Source organism: Oryctolagus cuniculus, chromosome 13, assembly GCF_051225735.1.
Source record: "Oryctolagus cuniculus isolate XC-2025 breed Fujian yellow rabbit chromosome 13, ASM5122573v1, whole genome shotgun sequence".
In the NCBI taxonomy this organism is placed as follows: Eukaryota; Metazoa; Chordata; class Mammalia; order Lagomorpha; family Leporidae; genus Oryctolagus; species Oryctolagus cuniculus.
The window spans coordinates 18,897,964-18,922,546 of NC_142879.1; the positions used below are offsets into that span (position 1 = coordinate 18,897,964).

General features: G+C 57.3%; 2 protein-coding genes across 4 annotated transcripts in view; one reads left to right on the plus strand and one right to left on the minus strand.

Moving 5' to 3' along the window:
- Positions 1-24,583, plus strand: part of ADORA1 (adenosine A1 receptor) — an 83,921-nt gene that overhangs the window by 39,770 nt on the left and 19,568 nt on the right. The window lies entirely within an intron of this gene.
- CHI3L1 (chitinase 3 like 1) lies at positions 1,413-8,133 on the minus strand. 3 transcript variants are annotated; one of them, XM_089311320.1, is made up of 10 exons: positions 8,052-8,133; positions 7,468-7,497; positions 6,545-6,746; positions 6,062-6,118; positions 5,539-5,689; positions 4,667-4,788; positions 3,540-3,663; positions 2,891-3,073; positions 2,273-2,389; positions 1,413-2,070 (listed from the first exon to the last, which is right to left on the minus strand). In XM_089311320.1, exons 3-10 carry the CDS (start codon positions 6,565-6,567, stop codon positions 1,930-1,932), a joined length of 918 nt encoding a protein of 305 aa, XP_089167446.1. In that variant the 5' UTR covers positions 6,568-6,746; positions 7,468-7,497; positions 8,052-8,133; the 3' UTR covers positions 1,413-1,929. The 3 variants fall into 3 exon arrangements, with proteins under 3 accessions (XP_089167446.1, XP_089167445.1, XP_008266780.3); XM_089311319.1 differs by lacking the exon at positions 8,052-8,133 and adding an exon at positions 7,793-7,989; XM_008268558.5 differs by lacking the exon at positions 8,052-8,133 and adding an exon at positions 7,689-7,930.

Here is a 24,583-nt window from a genome sequence, read left to right on the forward strand (position 1 = left end):
CCTGTACTTCGTTTGGCAACACGCAGCACACACTGCCCCCTTCTTGGGGCTGGGGGCACAGGAGTGTGGCTGCCCCTCAACTTGGGCTGTCCTCACTGGGACCAGCGGTAGAGGGCCCGTGCCTGCTGCCTGGTGACTCAGTGCCCTGCTGGGTAGGGGGTGGGCCCCAGAGACCCGATCGCCAGCCTTGGCCTCTGAGTCTGCAGCTATAAGCAAATGTGACTAACCCTGGAGGCCCCTGAGTCAGCCCTGCAGAGCCCGGCCTGGGATGGGGGAAGGGTGGCCCCAGGGGACAAGGGCTGGCTGCCCAGGAGGGCTCAAAGCCCAGGCCGTTTAAAGACCCTCGTGTGGGGGGGTGGGCAGTGGGCAGGGGTTGGGCAATGCTTGGTGCCACTGGCCAGTGGTGAAATACTGTGTACCCCCCAATCCCACCCCCACCCAGAGTGCTGGCCAGGTCCCTGCCTTCCCTGCCTGTAGTGGGGCGATGACCTTGGGGTCAGCTGCATCTGCCCGGCTCCAGCTGGTTCAGATTTCAAGGCCACCAGTAGGCATTTCCTTCCCAGCACCTCACACCACAGTCACAAACCACCAGGCCACCTCAAGATCTCTCCAAGTCACAGACCTCGCGAGCATCAGGGAACGCACAGACAAGTTCTCTTCGGTTCCGGAGTGCGTGTCTGTCCCCTTTTTGGATCAACGTCTCCCTGGGAGCCTGGGAATTCAGACACCCGGGGACAGCACCTCTCCCTATAAAGGCTGGGGAAGCAGCCGTCCGCAGAGCTCAGCCCAGCCCTCCCTGCCTTCCCCCACCTGAGCCCCAGGCCAGCTGGAGTGGAGGGGCTTTGACCACTCATGGGTGAAAGGAGCAGAGGGAGTGGGGTGGGGCAGGAGGAGCCCAAGGACTTGGCGCAGAGCACAGCCCTGGGGACAGCCCACGGACTCCACCCAGCAGGGCAACGGGACGTGTCACCTGCAAGGTAGTGAGCTGCCTGTCTCGGGGAGGCTCCAAGGCCTTCGCCCAACTGCCCTGCAGAGCAGCCCCGGGAGGGAGGAGGGGGCATGGGACGACATCCGGGGCCCAGGGCTGTGCCTGGTGCTGTGGTGGGCTCCCCCACCTCTCCAGGGTGGGAAGAGATAAAGCGCTGGGGCTGAAGGGCCTGCAGAAAACCCCAAGTTTCTTTCAACAAGGAGCTTGACTGGGAGGTCCGGATGGCGGTGACGCAATGCTGGAAGGCTCGGGGAAGGCCAGGGCCGGTGAAGCGGGGGCTGCTGGCATCCCCTTGGGGCTCCCTGGGCCCGGCGGAGGACATGGCAGCCTCAGCTCAGCAAGTGCTGGCCTCCCAAGCTCAGAAAGAGGGATCCAGAAGAGGGGCTGAGCTGGGCCCGTCCCATAAAACAGACCAAGGCGGGGCCATGCGACAAGCCGCTGTGCTTTATTGAACAGCTGTGGGATTAGGAAAGGGAAGAAGGGTAGGAGACGCGATTATGTTCCTAAGAGAAGGTTTCAAGTCTGGCTTTGCAGAGGGTATAATTAGCAGGGTCACTGGGTCTTGTAGGATTTGGGGCTACGTGGTGGCGGCACTTGCCCAAATAGTGTCCTTTGGTAGGGAGGGCCGTGGGTGGGGAGTCGAAGACGCAGCCTGGGCCAGGCTTGGGGTCTGTGAGCATTTCCACTCATCGGCAGGTGTGTGCTAACCTGGGGTCTTTCACCATGCTGGCCCTCACGGCCCCTGCCACAGCCCTGACCACCTCCCTGTCCACCAGGGCTCAGCGCCCTGTCTTAGGCTACGCTGTCTCCTGCACAGGTTCCCAGGGAGGGAGCCAGAGGCTCAGCCGAGGACCCAGCAGTACAGGCAATGGGGCTCCTGGCCGGCTGGCGCCCGAGGCCGACGGGGCCTCCTTGGCCCCCACTGTGCACAGAACACAGGGCTAAGGCGCGTCGAGGGCGTCCTTGATGGCGTTGGTCAGAGGGAAGCGTAGGTTCTGGCCGCAGAATGAGCCCTGGAAGTCATCCAAGTCCAGCGCCCACACCATGGCGCCGGCCAGCTGCCTGTTTTTCAGGTACCGCACCTGGCAAAGGAGGCCCACAGAGGGCAGGGCTGGGTCCCCTGGGCCAGGGGCGTATAGGGGGAAATGTCCTCTGCGGGCCCCTCCCCCAGGGAGGGAACAGTAGGTACCTGAGACCCACACACCAGCCCCCAGCCCTGTCCTCTGTGCAGGGGACTGGATTCCGGCTGTTCCAGGCAGGGCCCCCTCCCTTGAGGAAGCTTACCTTGGCTTTGACGCTCTCCAGGTCATCGTACCCCACCCACTGGTTGCCCTTGGTGGCATAAGGGACCTGCTGGCCCAGGAGTCTATGGACTGTGGCACCGTGGAGAAAGTCACAGATCTGAGAAGAGAGCAGAGCAGGGCTCATGTCAGGAGTGGCACTGACTCAGCAGGGGACAGGGAGAAGTCACCCCAGCCCCCACCCGATCTCTCCCAGCCCCTTGCCCCATCCTGCAGCCTCAGCTTCTGCCGCTTTGTATAAAACAGATGCAAACCTCCCAGCGTTCCTCTGTCATGTGGGTTCAGGACTGGTCCAAGGCCACACAGAGCAGCAGAGGCTGAACTGAAACAGAACCTGCCTCCCGGCCATGTGTGTTTCCTGGGCTGGGAGGAAGACCCTGCTCGCTGGCCAGGAAGGTGTGCTGGGAGCTTGGGGTGGGGAGGGGCAGGCCCGCGTGTCCACACCTGCTGGCCAGTGAGTGGCAGAGGTCTCGGCTCTCCATCTCTCCCTCTGGGGCGTGAGGTCAACTGAACATCTTTTTATTCCCAGACAAGAAAAAGCCTCGTCCCCAGGGCTGCTGGTAGTGTTGGGGGCTCTCACCATCTCTTCCAACTCCCTTACCTCGTAGTAGGCGAGGGTCCCTTCCTCCTTGGTGAATCGGCCTGGAAGTCCCGGCCCAGAGATGGGGGCGCCGACACCCGTCTCGGAAGAGGCCAGAGTGAAGCTCTTCCCGAAGGCAGGGATGCCCAGGATCAGCTTATTGGCAGGGGCCCCCAGCTTCAAGATGTAGCCCACAGCGTAGTCCTGGATGGGGACAGAGCCGGGAGGGATGCAGGGGTCAGGGAGGGTGGGCAACGAGCCCTCTGCCACGACACGGGGCTGCAGGTGTCTGGTGCATCTGGGATTTCCCTGTCCATCCGGGAAGCAGTGGCGTCAGTTTCAAGTGCATTTCCTCCTTCCATTCTCAGGAGAAACCCTTTTAAACTTAGGAAGGCATGATCGCTACTGGACAGATGCAGAACTCAGGTGATTGGCTCAGGTTTCCCAGCAAGGGAAGGGCAGGCGGAGGCTCCTGCTCTCTCCCCAGCCAGGCCCTGCCTTCACACAGCCCACCCTGCAAGCCACACCTCCAGAACCATGGAGAATGCAGACTTGGGAGTTCCGCTGGCGCATCTGTGAAATGGGCCTGTTAACCTCTCTCTTGCAGGACTGCATTGAGGAGAGGGTTGGTCTGTGGGCCCTGGCAGGTGGCAGGGCCTTGGGTACTCACAGTGTTGCTGAATCTGTCAGGACTGGCATCTTCCTGGCCCCGGAACAGGGGGCTGTGGTGTCCGGTGGTCCTGCGCCAGGCTCCGTGGAAATCGTAGGTCATGATGCTGATAAAATCCAGGTATCTGGAAATGAGAAAAGCCCTTGGCTTCACATCCAAGGCCTCAGCAGGATGTGAGCAGAGGCAGGAGGCAGCTGATGGGCTGGCTGCTAAGTCAAGTCCCAGGCGTTCCCCGGAGCGCTGTCCTGGCTGCCGGCCCACCTGCCCTGGCACCGGCCCTGGCCCACAAGGGCACTTGAGGCAAGTGTGGGTCCCTGGGTCATGGCCCCGCACACGTCTAGGGGCCGGCCTCTGTCTCACCTGCCGCTCCAGGGCAAGCAGACTAAAAGCAGCGTGGGAAGCAGCTTAGGAGGACAGCGCAGGACCAAAGTGGTCTGAGCCGAAGACGTGAGATGGTGGGAGGAGGCGTCCACGGCTCGGGGAGCACTGGAGCCAGACTGTGCCCCGTGATCTCCTGCCACCAGGCACAGGTGCATAGCCACCTCCTCCCTCCTGCCAAGGTTCATGCCAGTGGCAAGTCTGCACCCCTCCAGGATCCTAAAGAAGGTCCCAAGGCCACTGCTCCGTTCCTGGGTCTCCTGGGTCCCTCTGGAGCCACCAGGCCGCTGGGCTGCCGGTTGCCACTCTCAGACACAGCAGGGGCCAGGGGATGGGAGGGACTAGGCCCCAGGAGAGGGGGCGGCTGAGGGGGTGAGGCCGCCTTGAGCACACCTCACACTCTGGAAACCAAAGGTCTCCTTGCTGCTGTGTGGGCACTGCAAGGTCCAGTGCTCAGCCCAGCTTGGCGTGGGGGAAGCAGCCTGTGACGGCCAGCAGGGGTGTAGCTGCACCTGCTCCCTTCTAGAGTGCACCCATAGCAACTCTCAACAGGCCAGCGACACCCCATGCAGAAAGGGAACAGCGGGCTTGATTATGCCCCATTCAGCAGACGGGGAAACTGAGGCACACGGCGGGGAAGCGACTTGTTCCAGCTCACAGGACGAGGTTCTGGAAGAACCGGGACTAGAAGCCTCGTCTCCTGCAGGGGGAGGGGGTCGGCAGAGGCGTGCAGGGCGCTGTCTGCCCACCGGGAAATCTGGGCGATGTCATAGCCACTGTCGAGGGCGACCTTCCCAGCAGACACGGCGGCACTCAGCAGGAGCTGCTCTGCTCCTCCCCGAGCCTCCTTCGCGAATTCGGCCTTCATTTCCTGGGGGGGGGGGGGGGGGGAGGCAGGTGAGCGCAGACGGCCTGGGAGGCACAAGGGAGACTTCCGAGAGAGGCCCTGAGCTCCTCACCGCCCTCCCCTGACGGCTGTGATCAGCAACTCTGATGGCTCGGTGGAGGTGACAAGGTAACCCATCGGGGGCCTCATCGTCAGGGCCACCGTCCTTGTCCTAAAACACGTCTGGACCGCACAGCCCCAATCCCAAGCACGCCACCAGCTCCCGGATGCTCCCTATCCAGAGGGACCCGCGGGACAGCGCGGCATCCCGGCGGGCCCCAGACGCTGCTGGAGCCCATTTGGCTTTCAGTCCGAGCTTTGCTCTAGCCAGCTTGTGAGATCTCAAAATCCCGGGATGATTTAGATGATTGCTCTGCCCCCAGGGGCACCAGCGACCCTTGGGCTTCCCCTGGTGAGCTGGGGGAGGGCCCTGCATGCGGTGCAGGCTAGGTAGCAGGTGGCATCAGTTTGGGACAGAACAGTGGATACCCCACTTGGGGGCAGTGATGAGCCCCTTTGGTCAGTGCCGACCCTCTGCCTCTCCCACCGGGACCCCCCAACCTCCCAACGTGGTCACCGTGTGTACGATCTGCAGGGCAGGGCACCCCAGGGCTCTGCAGCCAGGATGCTGTGGCCCCTCTTTGCCTGTCCTCAGGAGACCATCGCAGGAGGCAGCATCTAGCCCACCCCCATCCCTGATGCCTGCCCGCCTCCCCCTGCCCCTCTGACCGGCACCTTGACGAGCTTGGTGAAATGCCACCGGTCTCTCCGCGTCGGGTAGAGCCAGGCCAGGTCCAGCCCGTCGAAGCCATGGGCGCGCAGAAACGGCGGCACCGACTTGATGAACTGCCTGCGGCTCTGGGTGTTGGAGGCTATTTTGGAAAATCTAGGGCCAAAAGCACCATGTAATGTGACCAGCACGGGGATTCTAGGTGCCCGGCCCTCTGGCGGGCTTTCCAGGGCCTGGGGAGCAGCGAGCCTGAGCCCATGCAGCTGAGGAGGGACTGGGACAGGCTCTGCCCGAGGAGGTCTGAGAGACAGCGGGAACAAAATAGGCAGGGGAGCAGGAGACGCTGTGTGACCCCTGGCAAGGCCCTCTCCCTCTCTGGGCTCTGGTTTCTTGGCTGTATGTGGGGCAGGCCCCTGACGGCCATTTAGGCCTCTGTGCCCAATCTGCCTGGAGCCCCTGGGACCCCTCTACAGCGAGTGGGGAGACCCAGGCCTCACCCCTGTTGCAGCCCCCTCTGTGCCCTCTTACCTCTGAGAGCCAAAGTTCCACCCTCCCACAGACAGGAGGGTCTTCAGGTTGGGGTTCCTGTGGGACAGGGAGGGGGGAAGGCAGGGGTGAAGTGAGGTGACACCAAGTGGCCCCATGGTGGGAGGCCACAGTAGGTAGCGATCTAGCTTTGGGCCAGGGGCTGGCTTAGGCCTCTGTGGTCCTCGCAGCCCTGGGATTCAGGGTCCTAAGTGGTCCCACACTTGGTGGCAGTCGCTGTCCAGTTTTGTTCCTCACAGTGGGGAAGCCAGGGCAGGGCTCCCTGGAGAGGCTCCCGTAGTGGGAAGGAGAGGCCCTGCCATTCCCAGGGGCCTCTGCCTCCAAGCGCACCCCAAATGCTGCCCTACACCCACCGTCATTGCCCCCTCCCATTTAAGCCAAGGCCTCCAGCTCTGGGCCCAGAGGTGGGTTCTGTGCGCCCTTGGGCAAGGCCGTCCTCCCACCCTGGCCGGCCCCGGGCCCCACCTGGTCTTGAGCGCATTCAGCATGCCATAGAGCGTGGCGTCGTTCCACTCCCACGTGTCAAGTTCATTGTCGCTTATGTTGGCAAAGCTGTAGATGATGTGGGTGCAGAGGAAGCGGCTGATGGCATCGGGCAAGCATCGCCCTTCCCCTTCCCGGTACTGCGACCAGTTGGTGTAGTAGCAGACCAGTTTGTAGGCAGAGCCTGAGGAGAAGGCAGGGGTGGGGCCTGGGCCGGAGGCCTCTGGGCTGAGCGCCTGTGGAGTTGTTGGGGTGCGGGGGTGAGCAGAGAGGGGCTCAGGTCGTCGGCGCATGCAGAAAGTGCATGGCACAGAGGGAGACCGTGCCTGGCACTGTGTGGGAGCAGAGCGCGGGGTGTGGATGCCAGCGAAGTGAGGGCTCAGTGCAAGGCCAGGAAGCCTCCTGGAGGAGGTGGCCTTGAGGGAGAGTAGGGACCCAGCCCACGACAGCCCAAGACACTTGACCCTCGCCTTCCTCCATCAGAAGTGTCCCTAACTCAGCCCGCAGCTGGCCCACGGGAGCCTCAGAACACAATCTCCAGCTCCCCCGAGCTGGGGTGCAGGATCACGACAGACCGGGAAGTGCCCCATCTCCTCCACCCCTAACCCCTGCTATGGCACAGGCCGTCTCCCCTGGCCGGGCTCCCTTAGCGCTCCCTCCACTGCTGGGCAAAGCTCTCACCGACCCGAGCCTTTTACAGTCGCTATTTTGGACAGCCCCAACCCAAATATTCAGAGCAGCGGAGACACAGATAACGTACACCCACTCGTGGCATGGAGGCCTGGAAGAGCCTGGACAAGGGCTCCCACCTCGCCAGACCCCTCCCACCTTCCCTGTGCCCTCGCCACGCCTCCCAGGACTGCAGGTGTGTGGTGGGTGGGGGTGGGGGGAGGGGCATTACTCACAGCACTGCAGCAGCACCAGGACCGCCAGGCCTGGAGGGGAAGCAAGACTGGGCAAGGGCTTCCTGCCTGTGTACCTGCCACCCCCTCCCCGCAGGATTCTAATGCCGGTCCCCCTTCTCCCCTGGCCCGGCCTCCCCGCCCCTCCCCCCACCCAGCAGGCAGGAGGCCTGGTCCTAGGGTGCAGAACCCCTAACCCCACCGGCCTTGGCCAGATCAGAGACCTGTCTGAGCCACCGTCAGGCCCATCCCGGCAGTGGCAGAGTGGGGAGTGGCCGGCCTCTGCCCGGGGCCCCTGCACTGTCCTTTTAAACCCGTCTCGTCCCACCTCCGCACGCCCAGCCCAGCCCCGTTACAGGAACTGCGCTGTGTGTCAAGGGGAGGTGTGAGTGAGACGAGGTCGGGGCTGATGTGCAGGCCGGCAGGGAGGATTGAGAAAGTCTGGGGTTTTGAAAGCCCTGGGCCAGCTCTGCCTGCCGCATCCGAAGTGGCAGCTGGCCGCGGGGTGGGCTGGGAGCCACTTCCTCCTGCACCCGGCTCCCGCTCCTCCTTGCCAGCACTTTCCCAGCCTCCCTGGCAGCCTCTACCTTCGCATCTACAGCCCTCGGAGCCGTCGGCCAGGTTGCAGGCCAGACCCAATCAGCTTACATAAGCCTGGGAACAAGGCTGTTATTATCCGGCCCTGCCGGACTTCCCCTCCCCCGACTTTCTCCCTGCTTCCTGCTGGTCTCGTCTAGGGAAGAGCCAGAGAGCCCCCGGTGGGGGGACCGAGAACCCCGAGCTGAGGGCTCCCCTTGGGGTCCACAACCCTTTCCTTCCGCAGTTTATGCTCTGATTATTTAAAGGCGAAGCCGGCGGGGAGGGGGCCGTTCCCGAGAGCCTTCTGAGCCCAGAGCTGCTTTGAATCCTTTGTGAAACAGCAGCATGAATGGCAGACGGGGTCCCTTGCAGCCCGGGAACTCCGTCAGGTGCAGAGAAAGTACCGGAGCGGGGCCCACAGGACGTCCCCCAGGGCAGGGCGCAGACCGGCAGAGGACGCGTAATCTGCGCTCCTCTGCCATGGATGCTTTGCAAACTCAAGCCCAGTGGCCCGGCTGCTCTTTCAATCCTCCCGGGACTCCCCGCCGTCCTCAGGATGGGAGCAAAACTTGGTAAGGAGGCTCTGCCTGGCGCCCCTGCCTGTGAATCCTGAGCCCGGAGATGCAGAACGGCCCCCTTTGCAGGCTGTGACAGCCAGTGGGCAGAGAGAGAAAAGTTCAGGACTCCAAGAGCCATACAGGCCCCGGGCTTCTGGACAAGGTCGCTTTGTATTTGACAGTAACGACCGGCAATAGTGGGGGTCAGCCATGCCGGCCGGCGGCCCTCTCGGCGTGAGGGCTCTCTCTTGCTTTCTCTTCCTCTGAAGCGCTGATAATCCATCTCCGTCACTGCAAGACGAGTGGTCGGGGTGGCCTTTTGGCCCAGTGATGAAAATGCACGCATGTCCCCTGGGAGTGCCTGGGTCCCGTGCCCCGCTGCCCCAGATGGCAGCTCCCTGCTCACGCCGGCCCTGGGAAGGCAGCCGACGATGGCTCAAGCGCTTGGGCCCCTGGTGGATGGAGTTTCCGGCTCCCAGCTTTGGCCTAGGCACTTGCGGAGTGAACCTGTGGGTGGGAGCTCCGCCTGCCTCTCTGTCTCTCTGCTTCTCAAATTAATTAATTAAGCAATTTAGGGGCGGGGTTTTGGCCCAGTGGTGAAGTCGTGGCTTGGCGCTCACGTGCCAAGGGCCTGGTTCAAGTTCCGACCCAGCTTCCTGCTATTGTGACTCCTGGGAGGCAGCAGACGACGGCTCCAGTACCTGGGTACCTGCCACACACGGGGAGACCCAAGGTGGGGGCCAGTTTCCTGCCTCAGCCTGGCCCAGCCCCGACTGTTGCAGACATTTGTGGAGTGAACCAGTGGATGGAAGATCTCTCTCTCTCTCTCTCTGTCTTTCAAATTAAATGTAAACAGATGAATAAACTTTTAAAGTATCATTTCTTTTTTAAAGATTTATTTATTTATTTGAGAGGTAGAGTCTCAGACAGGGAAAGGAGAGACAGAGAGAGAGGTCTTCCATCTGATGGTTCACTCCCCAAATAGTTGAAATGGCCAGAGCCGGGCCAATCCGCAGTCAGGAGCCAGGAGCTGCCTCTGGATCCCCTACGTGGGTGCAGGGGCCCAAGCACCTGGGCCATCTTCCACTGCCTTCCCAGGCCATAGCAGAGAGCTGGATCGGAAGAGGAGCAGCCAGGACACAAACCAGCGTGTCCACACAAGACGCTGATGCTGCAGCACCAGCCCCTTAAGTATCCCTTATAGGAAAAAAAAAAAAGCACAGTGGTTTCCGGAGTCATACTCTGAGTGCTAGAGGGTGACAGCTTCTTCCTTTTAAGGTGACTGCCTCCTTTTGCACCTGAGATGATTGACAGCAATGACGCAATGACAGCCCTGGTGCATTTGGGGCACAGAGGGAGACTCATTTCTGCTGGCGCCGTTACAAACTAGTTTGCATGCAAAAATTTTCACACAGTACAGGGCGTTCAGAAAACACCCCCTATCTTCCCTGTCTTCCTTTGCTAAAAGTCACCTCCTAAGCTAGGACTGGTCCACGCCTCCTTGTCCCGTGCCAGCCCACACTTAGTTTATTAATTCCACAGTCATCAAAATGACATCGTCACGGCACATGGACTGGTGAGGGTCCCAGGCTCAGTCCCTCCAGCCGCCTCTCACACCTGCACCCCACCCACGTGTGCCTTTTTTCAGGCCCTTGGATTCGCTGCCGTGGCCTGAACGTGTGTCCCTCACACCCCTTCCCAACTCAGGATTTAGTCCCCAAGGACTGATGTCAGTGTGGTAGGAACTCCGTCCAATCATAGCAGAGAGGCGGGGCCTTGGGGAGTGATTAAACTGGACCAGGTCGTCAGGGTGGGGCCCCGTGTCTGCGCCTTGCAGCTTTACAGGAGACCTTAGCCGGCCCAGCCCAGCCCAGCCCAGCCCTTCTCTTGTCCGGCGACACCCTTGCCTCCTGGGGAACAGCCAGCGAGAGGTGCCTCTGTGGGGTAACTGACATGGCAGGTGCCGTCAAACCTCAAGACTGGTGCCTGGAGCTCGCCTCCCTGGACGAATCAGTGCCTCCCACACTCAGCGCCTGTGGAGCAGGGAGGTTGGTGACAGAACTCCAAGGGGAGTGGGAAGGGAGTTGGTCCCTGACCTCATGGAGCCCACGGTGTGCAGGGAGGGGGTATGTGGAACAAGAGGGCAAGGCCTGGGTCACGGCTGCGAGAAGCTCAAGAGGCGCTCTCGAGGGTCAGGAGCCTTAGTGGGTGGCAGGGGTCACCTCCTGAAGACATGGGATCTCGGCGGGGAGGCGGGGTAGGAGGGGAGGTGTTAGTCTGGCAAAAAAGTGTGTGAGCGGGGCCAGTCCTGTGGCATAGCAGATAAAGCTGCCACACGTGGCACTGGCATCCCATACGGACAACAGTTCAGGTCCTAGTTGCTCCACTTCCGACCCAGCTCCCTGCTAATGCACCTGGGAAAGCAGCAGGAGATGGCCCGAGTGCTTGGACCCCTGCACCCACGTGGGAGACCTGGATGCAGTTCCAGGCTTCTTGTTTCCACCGGGCTCAGCCCTGCTGTTGCAGCCACTGGGGAGTAAACAAGTGGATGGGTGATCAGTCTCTGTCCCTCTCTTTGTCACTCTGCCTTTCAAATAAAGCAATCTTTAAACATGGGAGAGGGAGAGGGAAAGGGAAGGGAAAGGGGAGGGGATGAGGGGGAGGGGGAGAGAGAGAGAGAGAGATTGGCTCATTAAACAGCAAACACAGGAAGTATTCAAAGGGGACAAAGATAGCCAAGGTCACTGTATTCATGATGGCAATCAGCAGTGTCCCCAGCAGTGTCCCCACGTCCCTCAGGGCCAGCACAGCACTGATCAGGGATGGAGTTGTTGTTGTCAGGGAGTCCATGTTTCTGGGAAAGCACCCAGGTGTATTAACTTGGAATCAGGGTGACCAGTTATTTTGGGGTTTTCTGCAGATGCAAAGTGTCACGGCCTCACAGTGGTCTTTGGCTCTGACTGAAGCAGGGTGAACTGTCAGGTGCGGCTTCCACAGCTGTCCCTTTCTTTCGGCCTGGTTCTTGCCACTGAGTCATGGATTTTACTGTACAGTTGCTTAAGAATTTCTGATCCAGCGCCATTCAATTGGTGTCTTGTTTTATTTCCATTGGCATAACAAGAGGTATTGGCAAATACAAGGACAATCTCTTTCGGTGTAGTTAGCAAAACTAGAGCCACAAGATATTAAAGCTTTGCCGTGAACTCTGGTCTGTAGGCTTTGCAGAGCCCACAGGCCAAGAGTTGCTTTGATGTGAGAAGCAGTGATGTGAAGTCTTTATTAGTCTTATTTTCTCTAAGATTCCCACATTTGCTAACATATCCCAGCTGCCGGGAAATGAATTCCAGAAGCCGTGAGCCACGCCAGGTTTTCTCCGGGATTTCACTGGTGTCCCTGCTATGAGTATGGTCTTTTTTGAAAAAGATTTATTTATTTATTTGGAAGGCAGAGTTACAGAGAAAGAGGGAGGGAGAGAGAGAGAGAGAGAGAGAGAGAGAATCTTCCATCCACTGGTTTACTCTCCAAATGGCTGCAACGGCCAGAGCTGGGCTGATCCAAAGCCAGGAGCCAGGAGCTTCTTCCAGGTCTCCCACATGGGTGCAGGGGCCCCAGCACTTGGGCCATCTTCTACTGCTTTCCCAGGCCATAGCAGAGAGCGGGATCGGAAGTGGAGCAGCCGGGACTAGAACCGGTGCCCATATGGGATGCCGGTGCTGCAGGCAGCAGCTTACCCTGTTACACCACCACACCAGCCCACGTCTTTTTTCTGAATGGGAAGCTATTGTTTGACCAGGATTCTCCGGCCACACTTAAGCAGCTTCTGGGTGTGCTCCTACGCTCCTCTGTATACTGCCTTGTAAAATCCAGGAGCCGGCTAAGTCCCCTTAGCAAAGACCCCAGACCTGGAAATCTGCTCACCCTCAGTATCTGGTCACGGTCCTCGTCTTCCCTGTCCCCAGGGCATGGGTCGCCCTGGGCTGCCTTCAGCAGGGGTCCTTTCTGGTCGGTTCTGTCAGAAGCCCCCACTCCCGCTATCTCCTCTTGGTGATCCCCATGCACTGACCCTGAGCCTGCTCCTGGGCTGTGAGTCACACTTGCCGGTGCTGGATTTGGGGTTCAGCCCAAAGCTCTTTGCCTCACTGCAAGATGCCGGTGCCATGATGCCTCTGCGTGCCCAGATGGCCTGAGGAAGTCTAAGTCACCGCCCTTCAACCAGTGTCATGGTGCGTGTTCTTCTTCGGCACACACCTAATTAGAAGAAATGTTTGGGGGCTGGCGCTGTGGTGCAGCGGGTTAACACCCTGGCCTGAAGCACCAGCATCCCATATGGGCGCCGGTTCGAGTCCCGGCTGCCCTACTTCTGGTCCAGCTCTCTGCTATGGCCTGGGATAGCAGTGGAAGATGGCCCAAGTCCTTGGGCCCCTGCATCCACATGGGAGACCCAGAGAAGCTCCTGGGTATGAGAACAAAAGCAGGAAATCACAGCTCTCATTAAGTGTTTAAAATAAGTTTTATTTATTTGAAAGGCAGAGAGAGAGAGAGAGAGAGAGAGAGAGATTTACTCCCCAAAGTCCCAATAACTGGGACTGAGCCAGGCTGAAGCCAGCAGCCAGGAACTCAGTCTAAGTCTCCCACATGGCTGGCAGGGACCCGACTTGAGCCAGCACCTGCTGCCCCCTAGGGTGCACATGAGCAGGAAGCTGGACTCAGGAGTGGAGCCAGGACTTGAACCCAGGCGCTGTGAGAGGGGTGTGGGTGTCCCAAGTGGTGTTTCAACCACTATACCAAATACCCTCCTGTTATTAATTTTTTTAGATTGATTACATGTTCAAGTGGATATATTGGGTTCTATTAAATATCTCATTAAAATTTTTAAAAAGTTTATCCCAGTTTGTATAGGTGTAATCTGTTAAACTGAGGATGAGAAATAAAAAGAAAAGCCATCTCTTGTGTTAATGAGAACAAGGCATGAACCACAATGTGTTCCTCTTTGTGCTCCCTGATCGTGGGGTCGCAGTCTCTTCTTCACAGGTGTGTGCTTTTGATCAGCCTCTGGCTGAACTTGGCCCTTACAGCAGGAAAGCAGCCACGCACGGTAGTCACCCGGCGAGCCCCACCGAGCCCCAGTAACACTCCACCCGACAAGCACGACAGCGAGCTGCAGTTGCCCGACAGCCAGTTTACTGAGCGTTGTTCTAGAACCTGGACCAAAGCCACTCCTGAGACCGTGTCTGCGTCGCTCGGTCCAGTCTGCCAGGTCAAGCCGTGAGCTCCGGCCTTTCCTGTCATCCCTCTGCCGCCTCCTCCGGCGGGTGAGCGCCGAATCTTGAGTTGGAGCAGGGCCTTTGTAGCTGTAAGGAAAGAGACCTAGCCTCTGTGTCTGCTAAGGTGAAGAGGTCAGGTTCACGGCTGGGACGGGGAGAGGGGGGCTTTCACCGCGGTGCAGGGGCAGTGCGCTGGGAGAGTGAGGCACCAGCAGACCCCTGGGCCCGCGTTCTGGCACAAGCAGAAGATTGTAACCAGCGGAGACGCACCACAAACACGGAGACAAGTCTAAAATAAACAAACGCGCTGTCGATCTCCACATCAACTCTATACACGCGTACGAGAAGGTATCTTTCAGAAGTGACCTGGAATCCTTGGAATGTTCCAGTTAATGTGCCTTACTTCTAAGCGCTTAACCTAGCAAAGCTGAAGATTTCTTCATTGTAAATAAGAATAAATAGGATGGCTCTTACAATTGAGCTAGTCAATTATTTGGATAAGGTCAAATTGAAATTTTTTTATTATTTCCCCTTTATAAAGTAGAGGAATAAATCTTTGTATTACCCATGGTCATAACATTTTTAAAAAATCCATACTTTTTTGGGCCGGTGCTATGGCGTAGTGGGTAAAGCCACCTCCTGCAGTGCCAGCATCCCATACGGCCACTGGTTGGAGTCCCAGCTGCTCCACTTCCAATCCAGCTCTCTGCTATGGCCTGGGAAAGCAGTGGAGGATGGCCCAAGTGATTGGGCCCTGCACCTGTGTGGGAGACTCAGAAGAAGCTTCTGTCTCCTGGCTTCAGATCAGCCCAGCTCTGGCCATTGCAGCCATCTGGGGAGTGAACCAGTGGATGGAAGACCTCTCTCTCTCTGCCTCTCTTTCTTTGTATAACTCTGACTTTCAAATAAATAAATAAATCTTTTTTTAAAAAATCCATATGTTTTTATGAAAGACATCTTTTTATTTTATTTTATTTTTGACTGGCAGAGTGGACAGTAAGAGAGAGAGACAGAGAGAAAGGTCTTCCTTTGCCGTTGGTTCACTCCCCAGTGGCCGCTGCGACTGGCGCACCGCGCTGATCTGAAGCCATGAGCCAGGTGCTTCTCCTGGTCTCCCATGGGGTGCAGGGCCCAAGCACTTGGGCCATCCTCCACTGCACTCCCTGGCCACAGCAGAGAGCTGGCCTGGAAGAGGAGCAACCAGGACAGAACCCGGCGCCCCAACCAGGACCAGAACCTGGTGTGCCGGTGCCACAGGCAGAGGATTAGCCTAGTGAGCCGCGGCGCCGGCCCTGAAAGGCATCTTAAAGTCCTACCTTTCTGAATACGGAGTGTGATTTTGGAGAAGGTAAAATTTGAGGTGCGAGAGGATACAGCTATCTGAAGGCAAGAAACAGTTGTAAACAATATTTTAAAAAGCTCACAGCAGTAAGTAACGATAATTATTCCCAACATGGACATTCTTGGTAAGGTGTAAAAATATTCCAAAAGCCTAGAAAATTAACAGGATGTGCTGATGATGCAAAGGGATTCCTGTCTGGGAAGAGTTAACCCGGTTCTGTAAGCAGAATCCTAGTTTGACTCTGCATAGATCACCAGCACAGCGATTCGCAGTAGAGATTACAGTCCTAATGAAAAATTCGTTTATATCGAGCCGACTTTATTAAAACAATTTAACACATGTCATTCTCCTTTCAGACTCATTATTTGCAGCTATTTTAAACCCACGAAAATAGCCTTTATTTCTTCTCAGACCATCTAAACTTACAGCACACACTTCAAGTTTGTCTTCTTTTTAAAACGATTTGTTTTTATTTATTTGAAAGGCAGAAATAGAGAGAGAAGGAGAGAGAGAGAAAGATCGATCCTCATCTGCTGAGTTACTCCCCTAATGGCCACAGTGGCCAGGGCTGAGCCCAGCTGAAGCCAGGAGCTTCTTCCAGGTCTCCTACATGGGTGCAGGGACACAAGTCCTTGGTCCATCCTCCGCCACTCTCCCAGGCTCGTTAGCAGGGAGCTGGATTGGAAGTGGAGCAGCCAGGACTCAAACCAATGCCTACGTGGGGTGCAAGCGTTGCAGGTGGTAGCTTAACCCGCTGTATACAAAGCTGGCTCCAAGTTTGTCTTTTGCTTGCAATACCTTCTTTTAGGTTTTGGCATACCAAGAAATGTTTTTAATTTAAGGTAAATTTACTCTTTCCTTCCCCACAACAAAACATCACTTATCTAGCATATGTGTTTCTCCATTGTCATGGACACTTTGCGTCATTCTTTAAAACCTTCAGCCATGCTTGAACAAAACCCACAGGAGACTACAAGCCCTTCAACCTGCGCCCAGCGGCTATGCTGTCCTGCGTTAAACAGCAACGGGGCATTATAAATGTTCATGTAAGTTATCTTACTTATTTATTTTTCATTTTATTCGACAGAGAGAGAGCTACACAGACAGGCAACTCTCAACCTGTGGTTTACCCCCCAGTCGCCTACAACAGCCAGTGCCAGGCCAGGCCAAAGCCAGGAGCCAGGAACTCAATCCTGGTCTCCCACGTGGGTGGCAGGGGCCCAGGCTGGGGCCATCACCGCTGCCTCCCAGGGCGCGCGTTAGTAGGAAGCTGGACTGGAAGCCTGAACATGGAGCTGGCAGCCCAGCATGGGATGTGGGCACCCCGGGGCGGCCGTGTAATCAACACTCCAAACACCAGCCCGCAGCAGGGGCACTTTAAAATCATGTAGTTCAAGTATTCAAAGATTATTTATTATTCACTCAAATTAATGTTAGCTTAAGGTCTTAAAGTTGACTAAAGATTTGGCAATTACACTTCAAGTTGGCACATTAAGTCTGTGTGATTTTTAGCATCATAAAAATAATTTTTATGAAAACATCAGTTATTATCATTCATATATCTTATGATTTCACACTCTCAAACAAATTAGTGTTTGTTTATCTGACAAGCAAAAACAGTAGAGGAAATTAGGCAATTCAAAATAATTGAGCTTTCCATAGAAAATAAAGCCGCCTTGCATAAATTAGAACGTCGTGCTCACATTATTTTTAAAATGGTCGTAAAATCAAGGAAAAAGCATAATGCTGTTTTTAAAACAAAATTATGAAACCAGTTTAATTTTTCCAAATAATCATCTTGATTAGAATGTTATGTAATTTTTTTCTCATAGAATTATGTATTAGTTATGAAAACCTTAAACTTGTTCAACAGTCACGTATTGCCTCTTCTTTTGTAACCTGGTAACCAAATCATTAATTAAACTCTCAATCAGAGGCTTTTCTTTTTTTATCCAAATTACAGTTTTAGCAAAAAAATTCCATGTCAACAGATTTGAATCATGAAAGTGGACAAATGGGCCGGCGTTGTGGCCTAGTGGGTAAAGCCGCCACCTGCAGTGCCGGCAGCCCATATGGGCGCCGGTTCGGGTCCTGGCTGCTCCACTTCCCAACCAGCTCCCTCCTGATGTGCCTGGGAAAGCAGTGGAAAATGGCCCAAGTGCTGGGCCCCTGCACCCACGTGGGAGACCCGGAAGAAGCTCTTGGCTCCTGGCTTCAGCGTGGCCCAGCCCTGGCCCTTGTGGCCATCTAGGGAGTGAACCAGAGGCTGGACGATTTCGCTCTATCTCTCTACTTCTGTTTCTCCCTCTCTGTCTGTAACTCTGACTTTCAAATAAATAAAACAGCTTTTTTTTTTTTTTTTTTGAAGCAGAACGTGGACAAATGTTTCAGTACTCTGAATTTTCCACATGTTTGCAATGACTTACAGGACAATACTGCATTCAGAAGGAAGACATTCGGAGCAGGAGCTCATTCTATTGGATTTGAAAACATTTGGTAATCTGGGATACAAACTTCTTCCAGAAGTTGGTAAACTATATCAATTTGTTTGCTCAAAAAAAATTTTTTTTGTATTGATTAGGCAATGTCCTCACCTCCTGAGTTAAGGAGCAACTGGGAAGAAGCTGAGTCTGAGGTTGAAACAAGCTCTGTGGCATCCGGCAGGCCAGGCAGGGACCCGCGTCATTGCGCAGGGAGCCAAGCTGCCCTTGTGACGCTGGCGTCCATCACCGGAGCATCCGGGTCCTGGGCACTCTGCTCCCTGATAATGCAGCTGGGAACGCCGCAGAAGGTGGCCCAAGGACTTGGGCCCTGCCACCCAGGTGGGAGACCCGGATGGAGCTCCTGGCTCCTGGCTTCAGGCTGACCCAGCCCTGGCTGCTCTGGCCATTTGGGGAGTGAACCAGCGGATGGAAGACCTCTCTCCCTCTCCCGCTGTCGCTGTCACTCTGCCTTTCAAACAAATAAGTAAATTAGAAAAGAAACATAAAGGCCATCAGTTAAGACCTAATTTAAGCACCACTGGGTCTGGGGGGAAGCATTTTTGTTTGAAAATCCGAGCATCTGGAGATTTTCCCTCTGAGTTGGGCGGAGCAATCTCCCTTTAAACGTCCCTGTCCCTTACGATAGCGACATGCTGCCTCTTTGCAACCTGAGGTTAACATTTCCGAAGATGTCACTTTTGAGTCATTTAATTATCTAGAGAAGTTAGAGAGAAGCCGATCTGTTTCCTTTCATCTTTGGTGTGTTACCAGGGTTTGGGGTGGAGCCTTTGGGAGGCCAGGGTGGGGGGCACTGCCCCCGATGGCCTTAGAGGCTTTATAAGAACAGCCTCAAGTCAGTGAGCGTGCGCTCTCGCACCACGTGACCCCGTGCCACACCAGGGGTGTCACCAGCCGTAAGGGTCTCGCCAGATGCACCTGACTCTGCACCTCTCAGGTTCCAGAACCGTGAGCTGAATAGACTGTTACTCTTCATAAATTATCCAGGCGTGGGCCTTTGGCGTAGCTGTCAAGAAAGCGGTTAAGGCACCAACATGTGGTGTAGCAGGCTGAGCCTCCGCCTGGGGCGCTTGTTTGAGTCCCAGCTGCTCCACTTCTTTTTATTTATTTTATTTTATTTTTTATTTTTTTGACAGGTGGAGTGGACAGTGAGAGAGACAGAGAGAAAGGTCTTCCTTTGCCGTTGGTTCACCGCCCCAAATGGCTGCTGCAGCCGGCGCACCACGCTGATCCGAAGCCAGGAGCCAGGTGCTTCTCCTGGTCTCCCATGGGGTGCAGGGCCCAAGCACTTGGGCCATCCTCCACTGCACTCCCTGGCCACAGCAGAGAGCTGGACTGGAAGAGGGGCAACCAGGACAGAATCTGGTGCCCCGACCGGGACTAGATCCCGGGGTGCCGGCGCCGCAAGGTGGAGGATTAGCCTAGTGAGCCGCGGCGCCGGCTGCTCCACTTCTGATCTAGCCCTCTGCTATGGCCTGGGAAAACAGTAGAAGATGGCCCATCTTCTGCTGTACCCATGTGGGAGACCCGGAAGAAGCTCCAGGCTCCTGGCTTGAGATTGGCGCAGCTCCGGCCATTGCGGCCATCTGGGAAATGAGCAGAGACTGTCTTCTCCATGGACATCAGGGAAGCAGAGAGCAGGTGGCTGACAGCAGAGCGTGGCCTTGAGCCTGCCCTCCCTCCCCACCCCCTCGCATGGCCCAGGGCAGAGCTGGGGGCACAGACCGTGAGCACTCACCCCACAGCCATTTTCCTCCTGCTAAGCGGTGCCAGCTCCCCTAACGAGAGCAAACCCCAGGGCGGGACTGCCCAGGCCGGCCCTGGAAGAATTCCCACGTGGAGCTCCTGATCCCCACTCTGACCTCCAGATTCACCAAGACACACCTTCCCCCGAGAGACGGTCACGAGGCAGCCTTGGGGACACACTCGTCCCTTGAGCGTCAGGTCCTGGAGGTGGCCCAGCCCTCCCTCTGCAAAGCACAGCCTGAGCCAAGGTGTTGGAATAGGACCAGAGTGGGTGCTCAGGCTGACGTGGGACAAGCGCACACGGCCAAGATGCCCTCTGCTTCCGCATCAGAGCCCAAGAGGCAAAGGCCGGCTCCCAGCTGCCTGCGGCCAGGCCCCTGCGCTCTGGTTATTCATCAAGCTCTGACCTTTTCCCAGTGACTGGAGCTGGGCACCTCTTCCTCGCGGTGCTGGTGCGGGAGCGCCCCACCCTGCAGGCGTGCCCTGGCTCACCTTGCGGGCCCCTGCGGAGCGAGAGCAGCGCAGTCACACTACAGCCCTATCGATTGCATGCGCTCACTGCTCGGTGACAGCATTGCGTTACCACCGGAGCCCAGGAGTCTTCTGGCTGAAGAAGTGCTTCACCCCACGGACCCACCTGCGGGCTGCCAAGTGCTCCTCACGCATCACGCCCGTCCCGGCGCACAGCTGTTGGCCTCGTTCCCACCTGACGGAGGGGGAGCGGGGTGCCCAGGGTCGCCCCACCAGACCCAGCTCCTTCAACAGGGAGCGCGGGGGCTGAGACAGGTGGCCTCCTGGGGAGAAGGGGGAGCGAGAAGAAGGGGACGGAGCCAGCAGGGTGGGTGGAAATGCAGAGACGCTGTTGGACAATAGACCCGAGTTGAGATCAGCACTGTCCCAGATAACGGGAGCAGGCCAGCCAAGGAGGGAAGTCAGGAGCTAACTATAGACCGAGGCCCACGCCGGTGAGGACCCAGGCGTCCCCTCCTGGGGGGTGGATTTTCCATCCTGCCCATTGTCCCCTGCACTGACTCCAGTCTAAACCGAGATGCGGGACAGGACAGCGAGGGCCCCATAGCCGGAGAGTGTGTCCAGCTCTGTGGCCGGTTTTACAGGAGAGAGGAACTCCGCCAGGTGGTGCTGGTGTGGGCAGTTCTGAGAAGCCGAAGGAGCGAGGCGGGTGCTGGGTGAATCCCTGGACACTTAGGTGCGGGAAGAGCAGAGTTCCCGGGAGCCGGCCGGCGGGGAGGCCTCCCCCACCCATCCTCTCCTATGTGGAGCCCGTGGCGGGTGGCCCGTCCTGGCTCTGCTGAGTGGTGGGGGAGTGGGGCAGAAGGCCCTGCTGCAGCTGGGATAGCCGGGGGCCTCTCTGAGAGCTGACCTTGGGGCCCCCGGGATCAGCCCCAGGAAGGGGAGAGATGGCCTAGCAGGGAACCCCACGTGCAGATCCCAGAGGTGAGAAGGAGCTTGAGGTCTCTTTCAAAGAGAGAAGCAAGCAGGCACACAGGCCAGAGTGGCCAGAGAGGACTGAGCTGGGGGGAGAGGCAGGGTCTGGGCATGTGCGGGGGTCTTGTTCTACACGCAGCTAGAAACCCGTGTGTGCTTCTGCAGGGGCTCGGAGGGGCGCACGTCCTGAGAAGTCCCCCTCACCACTCTGCAGAGAGCAGACCCAGAGCAGGGCAAGTGGGGACAGGCGTTGTGGTCCAACTGCTTGGGTACCCACAGCCGTCTGCAGTGCCTGGGATGGGATCCCACCCCCTTCTCCCATCCAGCTTCCTGCCAATGGCCTGGGAGGCAGCGGATGATGGCCCGAGTACTCAGGTCCCTGCTGTCCATATGGAGACCTGGCTGGAGTTCCTGGCTCCTGGCTTCTGCCTGGTCCAGCCCTGGCTCTTGCAGAGTGAATCAGCAGATGGAAGATGTCTCTCTCTGTCTCCATCGCTCTGTCCTTGAAATAAATCGGGCCAGCACACCTGTGTATCTGGAACGCACAGCTGCTCTCTGGGCTGGAGATAGGAAAATGCAGGGGTCATTAGCAGGAAGATGCTACCTAAAGCCGGGGGAATAGATGAAGTCCCACAGGAGACACGGGCAGGGGGCTGTGCGCAACACTGCAGCACCCACCGACCAGGTGCGGATGGGGAGCCTGCAGCTGCTCCAGTCAGCCTAACACTGCAGAGCCCGCGGGCCCAGCTGCACCTGCCCAGGGACTGGAATCCGCAGGGCAGTGCGGCCTTTGTCCTTGAGGACCACAGCAGATGCAGGAGACAGCGGTAGGAGCCAATCATTGTAGCAGGTGTGACAAAGTAGTTACAGGGATGGCCCCAGGACAAGGAACTAGAATTGTCTGCAGGCCCACGTCCTGGAAGCTGGGGGCCTCCGAGGGAAAGAGAGAAACAGAGCAGACGCCGGGGGCTGTTCTGGACCTGAAGTCCTGGCTCCAGATCTCCGATGACCCCGTGATCCTCTCCCCCGCCCCCGCACTCCTGAGTCAGCCTGCAGGTTTCCCATACAGCCCCATCTCCTCCCCCCCAGAACCCCTGCCCCCCACACCATTTCCCGCAGGCCCCAGGCCTCCGGCCCTTCCCCCCAGGCCGGCTCCATAGCAGGAGAACTGATTTCTAAAGCCAGGATTGAGAGACCGCGGCCTGGAGCCCTGCCCTCCATGGAGGCGAGGCGGGGTGTTGTCTCAGACAGTTGCTTCATTTCCTGCCGTTGAGAAATCACGCATGTTGATCAGCTTATATTTCACAGGACTTGAAGCACATGGAGGCCTCTGACCCCATGAGCTCCTCAGAGAACAGCAAGGTTAACCCCCTCTAGCCCACAGCCGAGCCCCACTCCCACACCAAGGGCAGCGCGGGGCTCCCCGGCTTTGCAGCCCTGGCCATGGTGCCCACGTGGCTGTCTCCTGTGCCTGTGCTCAAAGAACCTGCACAACCTGGCCCCAGCCTCCCTCCTCCCCTGGGCCTGGTCCAGCCTGGACAGCCTGGCCCTAAGCTGAGGTCGAGGCCCTGTGTCTCATTCACAGGGCACTGCCCAAGGCGGTGGCCAGGTCCGAACCCTCGATCAACACCCTGTGTCTGGGCTGACGCCCTGAACATCCAGCATTCTCTCGACACCCAGCCAGGGAGGGTGTCTCCGTCCTCTGAACACGTTTCGCCTGTCGCTGTTCGCTGTTTATTGCTATTTCATCCCGCACTGCATCATTCTGGGGGCATGCAACCCCCCACCCCCAGACCCTAGAACTCCAGGAGATGAAGCTTCAAGTCTGAAGCCAAATTTTGGTCGCCTCCTCCCACCGGCACAGCCGAGCGTTGTGCAATGGACCAGTGTGGGTGACGGGTGCATCGGGGGAACGTGAGCTGGTGTGGGAAGTGCAGCCTAGTGCTTGATTCTTAAACGATGATTTATTTGTCTAATTTCCTTGAAAGGCAGAGAGAGAGACAGAGACAGACAGACAGAGACACAGGAAGACATTTCCCATCCTCCGGTTCACTCTTCAAAGGCCCACCACAGCCAAGACGCAGAGTCTCCCATGTGGGTGGCAGGGAGCCAAGTCCTTGGGCCATTGCCTGTGGCTTCCCAGGGTGTGCATCAGTCGGTAGCTGGGACTGGGAGCAGAGCCAGGCCTGCGGCGTGGGTGTTCCGATATGAGATGCCGGCGCCATAAGTGGCATCTTAGCTGCTGAGCCAGTGCCATCTCCCCCGGCTGGGTTTATTGGTTCTCCATGAAAATGCGCTCCCGACTAAAAGGGGTAGAGAGCATTCATTCACTTGTTCATTTACAAGCTTCTTTTTTTTTTTTTAAGATTTATTTTATTTATTTGAAATAGCTATAGAGAGAGGTAGAGCCAGAGAGAGAGAGGTCTTCCATCCACTGGTTCACTCCCCAGTTGACTGAAACGGCTGGAGCGGAGCTGATCCCAAGCCAGGAGCCAGGAGCTTCTTCTGGGGCTCCCACATGGGTGCAGGGGCCCAAGGACTTGGGCCATCCTCTACTGCTTTCCCAGGCCATAGCAGAGAGCTGGATTGGAAGTGGAGCAGCCAGGACTCGAACCAGCGCCCATTACAGGATGCTGGCACTGCAGGCCAGGGCTGTAACCCACTGCACCACAGCACCGGCCCCTCAAAAGCCTCTTTTTAGCAGGTACTACGTGCAGAAGTGGTGTTGGTGCTGCAGACGTAGCAATAAACAAGACCGGTGAATCCTGCTCCCATGGGGACTCTCCCGGCCTTGGGGATAGAGAATCAACACGGAAAACATCATGTCCTGGCAAGCACCGTGATAAAAATAAGTCAGAGTGTGGGGGGGAGTGACTGGGGAGGGCTGGGAGCCGCGCTCCAGGGCAGACCTGAAGGAGGAGCCACGGGGCCCGGTCGTCCACACAGGAACCTGCCGCAGAGCGAGCCCCCGGCCGTCGCGTGGAGACCTGGGGAGGCTGGGAGAAGACAGGGCGAGCTGGGAAGGGGAGGAAGGAAGGAGGCTAAGGTGAACCGGGCAATGGACGCAGACGATCCCCAGCCGGACAGGGAGCCAACGAGGGGGGCAGTGCGAGGAGACGCTCCCCGAAGATGGGACTTCGGGCAGCTTTCTTTTCTTTTCTTTTCTTTCCTTTCCTTTCCTTTTCTTTTCTTTTTTCTTTTTTTTTTTTAAAGATTTTATTTATTTGAAAGAGTTACAGAGAGAGGTAGAGACAGAAAGAGAGGTCTTCCATCTGCTGGTTCACTCCCTAAATGACTCTAACTACTCGGGGCGGAGCCAGGCTGAAGCCAGGATCTTCTTCTGAGTCTCCCATGTGAGTGGCAGGGCCCAAGCACTTGGGCCATCTTCCACTGCTTTCCCAGGCCATCAGCAGGGAGCTGGATCAGAAGTGGAGCAGCTGGGACTTGAACCAGCGCCCATATGGGATGCCGGTGCTGCAGGCAGAGACTTAACGGACTACGCCACAGCATCGACCCCCTTGGACAACTTTCCAAGTCTGACTTTCCTTGTCTGCAAAACACCTAACTTTGAGAGTTCTTGGGAAGATTGAAGGCTGTAACGGGAAGAGGCAGCTCTGTGACCAGCGCAGGCACCCGAAAATCTGCGCTCTCCGCTTCCTCCTCTTCCTCCCACTGACCCCCCTT

Coding starts and splice junctions, on each gene's coding strand:
- CHI3L1 (XM_089311319.1), bottom strand. CDS start 7,946: ATGCGGCAGGCAGAGCTGGCCCAGGGCTTTCAAAACCCCAGACTTTCT. Junction 5,690..6,061: donor TGGAACTTTGGCTCTCAGAG/GTAAGAGGGCAC, acceptor TTTTGGCCCTAG/ATTTTCCAAAATAGCCTCCA. Junction 2,071..2,272: donor TGGAGAGCGTCAAAGCCAAG/GTAAGCTTCCTC, acceptor CTCCTTTGCCAG/GTGCGGTACCTGAAAAACAG.